General features: G+C 47.3%; 1 protein-coding gene across 1 annotated transcript; it reads left to right on the plus strand.

The window, feature by feature from the left end:
• Positions 1-5,431: 5,431 nt before the first annotated feature.
• Positions 5,432-6,422, plus strand: LOC308292140 (large ribosomal subunit protein uL10-like; the record flags this gene model as incomplete). The annotated part of the gene is made up of 1 exon (XM_080734405.1): positions 5,432-6,422. Exon 1 carries the CDS (start codon positions 5,472-5,474, stop codon positions 6,420-6,422), a length of 951 nt encoding a protein of 316 aa, XP_080590531.1. The 5' UTR covers positions 5,432-5,471.
• Positions 6,423-12,897: the final 6,475 nt, after the last annotated feature.

Below are 12,897 nucleotides of genomic sequence, written 5' to 3' on the forward strand. Positions count from 1 at the left end.
GAGACCCGAAACACCCGTCGACCCCAGGCTACATCACTGATGATACGTCCCAGCTGCATCCTTGTGATGTTTTTTTACACTATTAGTTCTATTTATAGTGGCTCATAGGAATAGACTATGTGACAACCAGGAATAGTTTGGTGACCACCGGAGACTCGGTTGACGGCCGGAATTTAGACGGCACCCGGGAGCAGGTTGGGTTAGCGCCCCAGCCTGTGTCTTCCGTGAGGAAGAAGCCCAACAAATCCACGGTGAGGCCTTTAGGAGGGCCATTCAACTGCAGCAGCTGAATGGAATGTTTGGATTGGGGTCTGGTGCAACGCACAGGTTCTGAACCTGGTGAGAGCAGGAGAGGACCTGGTAAGACGTAGGAGGAGCCCGGCCAGGAGTCAACCCATAGAGCCTAGTTATTCCACGCGCCAGAATGGCTCCCCAATCCTGGCAGAGTAGTTCCGGTGCTGCACATTGAGTGACCCTGTCTTTCCCTAATAGGACTGATCGTGGATAGCTACTGGGACGTAAGTCGGGACTTGATCAACCCCGGCTGGGTCACCTGGGCGAGGGTGTATGATGTTGCGAGACCCGAAACACCCGTCGACCCCAGGCTACATCACTGATGATACGTCCCAGCTGCATCCTTGTGATGTTTTTTTACACTATTAGTTCTATTTATAGTGGCTCATAGGAATAGACTATGTGACAACCAGGAATAGTTTGGTGACCACCGGAGACTCGGTTGACGGCCGGAATTTAGACGGCACCCGGGAGCAGGTTGGGTTAGCGCCCCAGCCTGTGTCTTCCGTGAGGAAGAAGCCCAACAAATCCACGGTGAGGCCTTTAGGAGGGCCATTCAACTGCAGCAGCTGAATGGAATGTTTGGATTGGGGTCTGGTGCAACGCACAGGTTCTGAACCTGGTGAGAGCAGGAGAGGACCTGGTAAGACGTAGGAGGAGCCCGGCCAGGAGTCAACCCATAGAGCCTAGTTATTCCACGCGCCAGAATGGCTCCCCAATCCTGGCAGAGTAGTTCCGGTGCTGCACATTGAGTGACCCTGTCTTTCCCTAATAGGACTGATCGTGGATAGCTACTGGGACGTAAGTCGGGACTTGATCAACCCCGGCTGGGTCACCTGGGCGAGGGTGTATGATGTTGCGAGACCCGAAACACCCGTCGACCCCAGGCTACATCACTGATGATACGTCCCAGCTGCATCCTTGTGATGTTTTTTTACACTATTAGTTCTATTTATAGTGGCTCATAGGAATAGACTATGTGACAACCAGGAATAGTTTGGTGACCACCGGAGACTCGGTTGACGGCCGGAATTTAGACGGCACCCGGGAGCAGGTTGGGTTAGCGCCCCAGCCTGTGTCTTCCGTGAGGAAGAAGCCCAACAAATCCACGGTGAGGCCTTTAGGAGGGCCATTCAACTGCAGCAGCTGAATGGAATGTTTGGATTGGGGTCTGGTGCAACGCACAGGTTCTGAACCTGGTGAGAGCAGGAGAGGACCTGGTAAGACGTAGGAGGAGCCCGGCCAGGAGTCAACCCATAGAGCCTAGTTATTCCACGCGCCAGAATGGCTCCCCAATCCTGGCAGAGTAGTTCCGGTGCTGCACATTGAGTGACCCTGTCTTTCCCTAATAGGACTGATCGTGGATAGCTACTGGGACGTAAGTCGGGACTTGATCAACCCCGGCTGGGTCACCTGGGCGAGGGTGTATGATGTTGCGAGACCCGAAACACCCGTCGACCCCAGGCTACATCACTGATGATACGTCCCAGCTGCATCCTTGTGATGTTTTTTTACACTATTAGTTCTATTTATAGTGGCTCATAGGAATAGACTATGTGACAACCAGGAATAGTTTGGTGACCACCGGAGACTCGGTTGACGGCCGGAATTTAGACGGCACCCGGGAGCAGGTTGGGTTAGCGCCCCAGCCTGTGTCTTCCGTGAGGAAGAAGCCCAACAAATCCACGGTGAGGCCTTTAGGAGGGCCATTCAACTGCAGCAGCTGAATGGAATGTTTGGATTGGGGTCTGGTGCAACGCACAGGTTCTGAACCTGGTGAGAGCAGGAGAGGACCTGGTAAGACGTAGGAGGAGCCCGGCCAGGAGTCAACCCATAGAGCCTAGTTATTCCACGCGCCAGAATGGCTCCCCAATCCTGGCAGAGTAGTTCCGGTGCTGCACATTGAGTGACCCTGTCTTTCCCTAATAGGACTGATCGTGGATAGCTACTGGGACGTAAGTCGGGACTTGATCAACCCCGGCTGGGTCACCTGGGCGAGGGTGTATGATGTTGCGAGACCCGAAACACCCGTCGACCCCAGGCTACATCACTGATGATACGTCCCAGCTGCATCCTTGTGATGTTTTTTTACACTATTAGTTCTATTTATAGTGGCTCATAGGAATAGACTATGTGACAACCAGGAATAGTTTGGTGACCACCGGAGACTCGGTTGACGGCCGGAATTTAGACGGCACCCGGGAGCAGGTTGGGTTAGCGCCCCAGCCTGTGTCTTCCGTGAGGAAGAAGCCCAACAAATCCACGGTGAGGCCTTTAGGAGGGCCATTCAACTGCAGCAGCTGAATGGAATGTTTGGATTGGGGTCTGGTGCAACGCACAGGTTCTGAACCTGGTGAGAGCAGGAGAGGACCTGGTAAGACGTAGGAGGAGCCCGGCCAGGAGTCAACCCATAGAGCCTAGTTATTCCACGCGCCAGAATGGCTCCCCAATCCTGGCAGAGTAGTTCCGGTGCTGCACATTGAGTGACCCTGTCTTTCCCTAATAGGACTGATCGTGGATAGCTACTGGGACGTAAGTCGGGACTTGATCAACCCCGGCTGGGTCACCTGGGCGAGGGTGTATGATGTTGCGAGACCCGAAACACCCGTCGACCCCAGGCTACATCACTGATGATACGTCCCAGCTGCATCCTTGTGATGTTTTTTTACACTATTAGTTCTATTTATAGTGGCTCATAGGAATAGACTATGTGACAACCAGGAATAGTTTGGTGACCACCGGAGACTCGGTTGACGGCCGGAATTTAGACGGCACCCGGGAGCAGGTTGGGTTAGCGCCCCAGCCTGTGTCTTCCGTGAGGAAGAAGCCCAACAAATCCACGGTGAGGCCTTTAGGAGGGCCATTCAACTGCAGCAGCTGAATGGAATGTTTGGATTGGGGTCTGGTGCAACGCACAGGTTCTGAACCTGGTGAGAGCAGGAGAGGACCTGGTAAGACGTAGGAGGAGCCCGGCCAGGAGTCAACCCATAGAGCCTAGTTATTCCACGCGCCAGAATGGCTCCCCAATCCTGGCAGAGTAGTTCCGGTGCTGCACATTGAGTGACCCTGTCTTTCCCTAATAGGACTGATCGTGGATAGCTACTGGGACGTAAGTCGGGACTTGATCAACCCCGGCTGGGTCACCTGGGCGAGGGTGTATGATGTTGCGAGACCCGAAACACCCGTCGACCCCAGGCTACATCACTGATGATACGTCCCAGCTGCATCCTTGTGATGTTTTTTTTACACTAATACAAATTTATATTGTATTATAATCACAGTTAAAAGGGTCAATTTGTTTCTTACCGATAGGGGTACTTTTGTGTAATGGAAAATGTAGATATTTTTATGCGGTGTGGTGTGGTGTAGTGTGGTGTGGTGTGGTGTGGTGCTAAAGCTGCAGTCGAAAAGGGGCTTATGTGATGCTCCGAGCCCACATAACATTTAGCTACCTATAGCACCATAGCGCTGGACGGTTACACCCTGCCACTCCGACATGTCTCCTTTCCGACATGTCTCCATTCTGACACTAACCCTATCTCTAACCCTTACCCTAAACTTAACCCCTATGGAAATGTCGCCACTCCGACAATAAGAAGTCAATTTCGGAGTGGCGACATGTCGGAATGGAGAGAGACACCCGCGCTGGACACACCCTCACGGCGCAAGTTAAGACCGTGCACCTTGAACACAAGTTCCACCGTCAAAATAGGGCCCTCAGTCTGGTAATGAAGGAGGAGCGTTGACATTCGTTTGAAGCTATCAGCACTGGGAGGTGCAGACCAGAGCATTTCAATTGTGGGTTTTTCAATGTCAAGTTCCATTAGGATTTTGTAGTGGAATATGAGTATGAATAATGAGCCTGCTGTTGGTGTTATTTGTATGTGGTGGTTGAGCCCAGAGCTTGGTGTATGTCGGCAGTATCGTGTGGAGAAGCCACACAGCAGCTTGTTGACACGTCACATGCATCATGACATGAACACTGTCTCACTTTACAAGTAGGTCACACTGCTGTTATTAATAGCACAGAAGCAATGACCACTTTGTGATAGTTGTTATATTAATATCTGCTGATTAAACCCTGCCTCGAGCTTTGGTTTGCTGTGAAGCTAGTGAAACTAACGATGTTATGGTTTTGTGTATACCGGTATGGAGGCCTATGTACTGTCTGTAGTATGTACTGTATACAACTGTCCAGATATAACTGCTTGTGTTGGAAGTGTACTTTCATGTATTCAGGCGCTATAGACTGGAAAAAAAGCTATTGAGCTAATCTAGCAAGATTAATTTTAAAATGAGGGCCCAAATATGGCTTCTGGAAAGTGTGTCTCTGTAAGCACATTGCGTTGCTGCATAGTTTGCATTTATGTTGTTTTTTGGTAGACTAGTAGTACTGCCTGAAGCTAATTCAGGCATCATGCCTGAATTGTTTGTTTGCCTACGCAGTATGCACCTGCTCCTAAAGTTTTTATTCTATATGTGTGAAAGTTTTTCTTCTAATGTATGCTAAACAGTTGACTAACCAATGATTTGGTCACCACCAAATCACAGCAAAAGCCCATGGAACGTCATATTAGGGAGCCTACTGGTTGTTTGTTTAAGTTGGACAAAATGTGGACAAAATATTTTCCCAAATGGATATGACTGACGTCTGACATCATAGATGTTATAGACCACATGAGACTCATACAATATGTCCATATATGGGCATTCCAAGCTCTGGGCTTAATATTGATTATATCAGGGTTCTCCATACTGTATATGGGCATACAGGGGACAAGAAGGGAATTAATTTGCTAGTGGGACTCGTGTCGCGGCAGCCACACTGGTTAGATTGACTAGAATGTATATATATTGGCATTCCCAGATATGGGCTTAATATTGATAACATCAGGGATCTCCATATACCGGTATGAACATGTCAGAACAGGTCAGCTATAGACATTGAGGCATTTGTAATTCTGATAATAATTCTATCTTGGCCATATATGGAGCGTCCATATATGGGTATTACCAAATATGGGTCAACAATGTGATGTCACAACAGGTCAGCTATAGATATTAAGGCGTTAAGTTGCCTTGGTCATTAGGTCAATAACTTCTTTCACGCGATCCTAACGTGAGATAACGATTGTCTTTAAACCAACTGCTAAGCGATCCTTGGAAGCACTGCAAAGATGCCCAGGGAAGACAAGGCCGCACGGAAGTCCAACTACTTCATGAAAATCATCCAACTGCTGGATGATTTTCCCAAGTGCTTCATTGTCGGGGCTGACAATGTGGGTTCCAAGCAAATGCAAACCATCCGCATGTCTCTGCGTGGCAAGGCTGTGGTGCTGATGGGTAAAAACACCATGATGCGCAAAGCCATCCGTGACCACCTGGAAAACAACCCCGCCCTGGAGAAGCTGCTGCTCCACATTAAAGGAAATGTGGGCTTTGTCTTCACCAGGGAGGATCTTGCTGAAATCAGGGAGCTGCTCTTATCCAACAAGGTGCCAGCTGCTGCCCGTGCTGGAGCCATTGCCCCTTGTGACGTAATCATTTCAGCCCAGAACACTGGCTTGGGTCCCGAGAAGACCTCTTTCTTCCAGGCTTTGGGCATCACCACCAAGATCTCAAGAGGAACCATTGAAATCTTGAGTGACGTTGGATTGATCAAGACTGGAGACAAGGTCGGTGCCAGCGAAGCCACGCTCCTCAACATGCTGAACATCTCGCCCTTCTCGTTCGGTCTGATCATCCAGCAGGTCTACGACAAGGGCAGTGTGTACAGCCCTGATGTGCTGGACATCACCGAGGAGGCTCTACAAGCCAGGTTCTTGGAGAGTGTGAGGAACATTGCAAGCGTGTGTCTGGAGATTGGCTACCCTACTCTTGCTTCCATCCCCCATTCCATCGTCAATGGCTACAAGAGAGTCCTTGCGGTGGCCATGGAGACGGACTACTCCTTCCCCCTGGCAGATAAGGTTAAAGAATTCCTGGCTGATCCATCTGCCTTTGCAGTTGCAGCTCCTGTTGCAACAGCAGAAACTGCTGCTTCTGCCAGGGAGGAGGAGAAGGAGGTAGCGGTAATCGAGTCGGAAGAGAGTTCAGATGACGACATGGGCTTTGGTCTGTTCGACTAACTTCATAGTACAGCGAACAGAATACTTTGACGACTCAAAAAAAAAAAAACTAAAAAAACAATGTGATGTTATAACAGGTCAGCTGAGCTGAGGCATCTACCTACCTACCTACTTGCTGACGGTCAGGATCTCCCGGGTTTGATAGTAAATGCTCCCTACGGTCTCAATTGTCTTGTTCAGGGACACTTGGACACATAGACTGGGGGAAAAAACATGCCCATTCAACTATAACCACTCCTGGGAATTTGGTTATCATTTGGTTATTATTTTGTACACACAAGTTAGATCAATGTCTTGATTCCGTTAATCAAAGTGCCATGGGCTCAGTTCCCTGAAAGAACCTCAAACCTCAAGATGATGATGGCCATGTGCTGCACAACTTGTTTTAATGAATACAACGTTATTGTATGTTAATACAATATAACTAATTAAACCCTGTTGTTGGGTAGGACACCTTCTGGTTGACAAGTAGTACTGCCTGAAGCTAATATCTCCCCTGACTACGGTAAGTGGGGATTGCCTCATGGAGGAGCAGTTCAGCCCAGAAACTTACAGACAGAAGCTTTAACTCTGGGGGGCCCTATTTTCGTCCATGCTAAACATCGACACGTTGTGAACGTGTAGATCAGCTAAAAAAAAAAAAAATAGTAAAAAACGCAAAAAGATGTTTAGGGATAAGGGGTTTAGACTATATATAGTGTGAACTCATTTGCAAAATAAAAATAAAAAAACACTTTTGGACAGTATTTGTGTCGCATCGCTGTTAATGTTGTAATTGCTGTCGCTCACCAGAAAAACCTGAGCATTTTTCTGTCTTTCTGTTTTCATGATGCATTGCGGTCAAAGATGAGTCCACTGTGTAGGGCAGGGGTTCCCAAACATTTTTGTCTCAGGGCACCCCATAAATATTGTTTTTAATCCGAGGCACCCCTACATTATAATTTTCACTCCCAGCACCTTATATTTATAGCATATTGTCGTTGTCGGGTGGAAACCTTGTATGTCCAAAACCATTCGTTTTGTATTTATCATCTATACAATGTACTAAACAGCAGATCTACAAGCACACAACGTCTCGCATCGCGAGGCGTTGTATGCTTGTAGATCGGCTGTTTTCACTAGTTTTGTGCGACAGTCTTGTATGATGAAGCAGGGCTTTACTTTACCAAAAGACATACACATTTGAAACATGGAGATACAAGGTTTCTGCCCGACAGTGACGATATTTTAGTCATTATGTTGCGAGGAAAACGTTGAGATAATAGCCATTTTGGTTAGAACTTACTGAGAATAACTTTGTACTTCCAAATATTATCAAATGATCTCGCGGCACCCCTGGACTGCCGTCACGGCACCCCAGGGTGCCCCGTCACCCACTTTGAAAAAGGGGATACTATTCATCACTAGCCTTTTTACACTCGGACACATAATCCGATAGCATAATCACTATAGTGCACATGCACTATATAGTTAAAGGTATATTCAGTGATTGTATTTCATTCAAATAAAAATATAATTGGTACATTTTCCAGTCATTCTCCTCACTAGAATGTGTGCTGACCATATAAGGACTTCCACCATGGCCCGTGTTGCGAGCATAGCTAGATTCGGGTTTCAGAGGTGGCCAGCCAGTCCTCGACCAATCAGAGTATGGCCGTAGTTATGTTATGATGTTTGGTTATGATGGTCAAAATAAAAGTTTTGAGAACCACAGTCGCTCTGAATTAAGAACGTCTGCTAAATGCCTAGATTGTAAACTACTGAACTCATAAAATGCCACAATAAATCAGTATCATACATATCCTGAAGCTGGAGATGTAGGCCTACCGATATTCAGTGATTGGGTCTAATGATCAAAACGAGAACATTATAATGGTGTAAAAAAAATATATAAAAAAAATTCCACGCTGTAAGGCCAGTAAGGGACAAGATGACCCCCGGCCACTTTCATTATCACTGAATACACCTTTAAGTGAGTAGGGAGTGATTTGGGTCGGGACACAGCTTTGTGTTTTTAAAGGGGTTTGCTCTCCCATGAGGTTACTGGCACCTGAGAGAACCAGGAGGTTGAGGGCTGCACACACAGATTGTTGGTGTCACGTCCGCCTGCATGGACAAAACAGCCTCATGACGGAATGGCAACCAGGTACGTGCAGGGAATGTTAGAGAGGCAGGGGCCCAAATTGCGAAAAGGGCGTTTGGTGAACATTTTGAAAATAGCAGACCTCCAAGCTCACAATGCATTTCGCTGCGCCGCGTTGTGAGCTTGGAGGTCGGCTATTTTCGGTACTTGATAAACTATAAGCATAATCAAGTCGAGACAATTCTCTTGAATGCTGCCTTCAGGTATGGCATGGAAAGGGGGAATTTGCATTTCTTTCACCATAGTGAAAATGGCATTCATGGTCTGGAGAGGACACTTTTTACAGACAGGTAAAAGGGTAGGGGCTCAAGCCCCCTTTGATGTCTATGTGTGCACGTGCCTGATGGCAACCAACTCATTTGAGATGCACATCCATCCTCTGGCCTTTACCCACAATGCCATGTGTCAGGGTCCTGCGGGACAGTCATCAGTGTGCAGGGCGAGGGCGCTTGTTCAGCCTTCGTTTTACAGCCTGATGATGAGGACCCTCTAGACCGGGCAGGGACGTGCTGGCCATTGGGAAAAGCGGGACAACTCCCGAACGGCTGGTTCATTCCCTGGCCGGTCCAGGCCGGCCATTTGGAATAAATTAAAAATAATATGTCGGCCTTCGTTCCAGTCTCGGATCTCCAAGTTTCAAATTTGTAGTTTTTTCTCGCAAAGCAAAGCCCTGCTTCATCATACAAGGCCGTCGCACAAAAGTAGTGAAAACAGCAGATCTACAAACACACAACGCCTCGCGGTGCGAGGCGTTGTGTGCTTGTAGATCGTCTGTTTTCATTAGTTTAAATCATTTTTAAAATGATAAATACAAAACATACAAGGTTTCCACCCGACAACGACAAAATATAACTCATGTAATTGGCCCACTGGCTTGTCACTTGTCACGATCTGAAATGGCAAATCTTTGAGTAGCAGCAGCGCTATAGAGAGAGATCTCTCTCTATAGCGCGCAATGAGGGCCTCTCCAACTCTTTTTCCCGGGCTGAATCAGGGGCCCAGCATGTCCCTGAGACTGGGGATGTTGACATTTTGTATTAAATAAAAGATGTTTTGGGGGACATTGTTGGGTGCTTGGCAGGGTTTCAGCTTGATTGTTGATGAGTTGCTGGACACTAGCAGTCCTAGCACTTCTTTCCCGAAGCACTGTCCATTTCTCGAGTTATACGCTATCATTCTATTTCTAAGTTTGGTGCTATACACCTTTTATTCATATTTACACAAATAGTTGTGTAATGTTGCTTCTTTCGGAGGTGCTACCAATGATATTAATCAAGGCTCTGTTATTTATTGGAGCACAGAGCCTTTCAAGTGAGCCATTTGGCACAATAGCAGCACCCTGACTCTGTTTGACTTCAACAAAACACAACCTTAACCCAAGACCGGGATTTGTGTCTGGATTTTAACCACCTTAATCATTATTTTATACTCTGGCTATTGAAAAATAGCAGATCTACAAGCTCTACGAGTTTGTAGATCTGTTATTTTTTAGAAATCGAGGCAATTTGTTTAAGAGTTTGAATATATTGACCCGATTCTATAAATGTATTCTAAATACTTCTAAGGTTTTTGAACAACGCATGTTTCTATGTCAGTGGTTCTCAAACCTTTTCATGTCAAGGAAACCCCTAGAATGACATAATGTATTTGGCCGCTGACCCCCATCTCGAAATATTATGTATCAGGGACCCCCAGAAGAAAATATGCTTTAAAAATATATATATTCAAAGATTTGCAAAGAAACTACATTTTTCAAAAATAGCAGATCTACAAGCTCACAGCGTGGCACTCGTAGATCTGCACTATTTTAATAGTTAAACCATAAAATAATGGTTAAAGTGGTTAAAACGTTCCACCTGCCACCATCTGCTGGGTTTACTCACCTCATGGCGGCACGTTTACCTACACATCTGAATATGATGCTATTCTAAACATCTTTAACCTGCTACTTACTACCTATAATTTTTTATTTCATTTTTATCCTGTGTTTTTCTCATACACATATAGGCCTAACTATAACGATAACAAAAACTATAGTGTTCACCATAGTTGTGGTGCGGACTCCACTCTACCTATTTTATAGGTTATAGTTGCAATGCTCTTTGTGAACGGCCTTTAAATAGTTCTACCCTCCCTTCCCACGAAAAAACTACAAATGATGGAGTGCACACAGAATTTTACACCTGTAAAATGTGACAATAAAGTTGATTCTGATTCTAACCAAAACCAATTCTCTTCAATTCTGGTTTCACATTCACCTCCAGTTTGCTCTTGTTGTCCATGTTTATCTGGAAGGGCTTTGAGACCCGTTGCCATCACCACAATGGAGAGGACATCTGTTCCTCCTTTCAAGACAGACATCATCCTCCCATCCTCAGCCACCTGGCCTGGTATTCCCTCAGCTTCTCCCTGAAGAAGATGTTGAAGGGGAGCGGTAGAGCGGGGGTGGTCTCTGGCCTGGGAGGACTGATGCTTATCTGTTTTCATTTCCCCTCTGCCGCTCACTCTTCATCCTACAAAGACAGCCAATCTACAAGCGTACAACACGTCGCATAACAATGCGTTGTGAGCTTGTAAATCTGCTATTTTCTGCGTGCAACAATTAGGTGAAGCAGGTCCTAGTTTTTCCCGCTGCCCCAAATCCACTTACTTAAGCATGCAAGCAGACTTAAGTAGGTCAATACCGAATGTGCGACTGATGGACGCATCTCACACTATGAATGAATTGATAGGGAACAAGTATTTTTTCCCCTTCTTCTCTGTCACAAAACACCATCCAGTTTCTACTGCGACAGTATGTAACCTGGCTGTGATTTCAGTGGTTAATGCATGTAGCAGTCCTACAGTATGTAACCTGGCTGTGATTTCAGTGGTTAATGCATGTAGCAGTCCTGGACGGTAGTGGTATGGAGACACAGGAAGGAAGGTTCTCAGACACACAGCCCACGCTTCCTAACACTGTGACACCTGTCTCTGTCAGACCAGATATATAATAAACACATTACGCCACACTGCAGGACTGTGCGCGTGCGTGTATTCCGGTATGTGTGCATGCGTGCGTATTTCACTTTAGTTTGTTTGCTTTTTGTCTTTTACTGTTTCTTTATTTTTCTGCATTTTTTTTGTAAAGCACTTTGGTCGAACTTAGTTGTTTTTAAATGTTCTCTATAAAAGACTGTTTGAATTGTGTGTGAGAACTCAAAGTCAAAGTTTAAACCCCATGGGGTCCGCTCAATATGCAGACGGGCCGCTGTTCCGACTAGTGTCGGCAGGCTAGTTACTCGTCACGGTTACTGAGGTTAGGGTTAGGGTTAGGGTTAGGGTTAGTTTTAGTGTCGGCATACCGGCCCGTCGGCATATTGATGCGGACCCAAACCCCATAATACTTCATTCGCCCGTGGTCCCTCAGGGGTCTATATTTTATCCCCTCCTTTTTTCCCCTCTACAATAATCTCTTCTGCAAAAATAGCCGATCTACAAGCTTGTTGTGAATTTGTTTGTAGATCGTCTATTTTTGCTGAATGTTTGCATATTGTCCCAGCCAGCACGCCCACATGGGTCCCGCATGGGTACAGGGTGGGCTTCCCTACATGGGCCCCATGTGGGAATGTCCGCGGTTTCCACAAGGGTCCCTTGTGGGTTAGCCCACGTGGGCTCTGTGTGGGTTCTACATGGGCCCGGGGTGGGCCCCACCTCGGCTAATTTATATGGGACCCAGGTGGGAACCACTTGGGCTAGCCCACGTGGGCTCAACGTGGGTTCTACATGGGCGCTGGGTGGGCCCCACCTCGGCAAATTTTAATGGGACCCATGTGGGAACCGCCTGGGCTAGCCCACGTGGGTTCTATGTGGGAATGTCCGCGGTTTCCACAAGGGTCCCTCGTGGGTTAGCCCACGTGGGCTTAACGTGGGTTCTACATGGGCGCTGGGTGGGCCCCACCTCGGCTAATTTATATGGGACCCAGGTGGGAACCACTTGGGCTAGCCCACGTGGGCTCTGGGTGGGTTCTGCATGGGTCCTGGGTGGGCCCCACCTCGGCAAATGTATATGGGACCCAGGTGGGAGCCGCTTGGGCTAGCCTGTGTGGGCTCTAGGTGGGTTCTACATGGGCCCTGGTTGGGCCCCACCTCTGCAAATCTGTATGGGACCCAGGTGGGAGCCGCTTGGGCTAGCCTGTGTGGGCTCTAGGTGGGTTCTACATAGGCCCTGGTTGGGCCCCACCTAGGCAATTCTATGCGGGAACCATAGGGGATAAACGTGGGATCCAAGTGGGTTCAACCTTGCTCCTAGGAAGATTTTAATGGTAGACTAAAACAGTGTTTGACATGAAC

This window comes from Nannobrachium achirus (assembly GCF_963921795.1).
Source record: "Nannobrachium achirus genome assembly, chromosome: 10".
In the NCBI taxonomy this organism is placed as follows: domain Eukaryota; kingdom Metazoa; phylum Chordata; class Actinopteri; order Myctophiformes; family Myctophidae; genus Nannobrachium; species Nannobrachium achirus.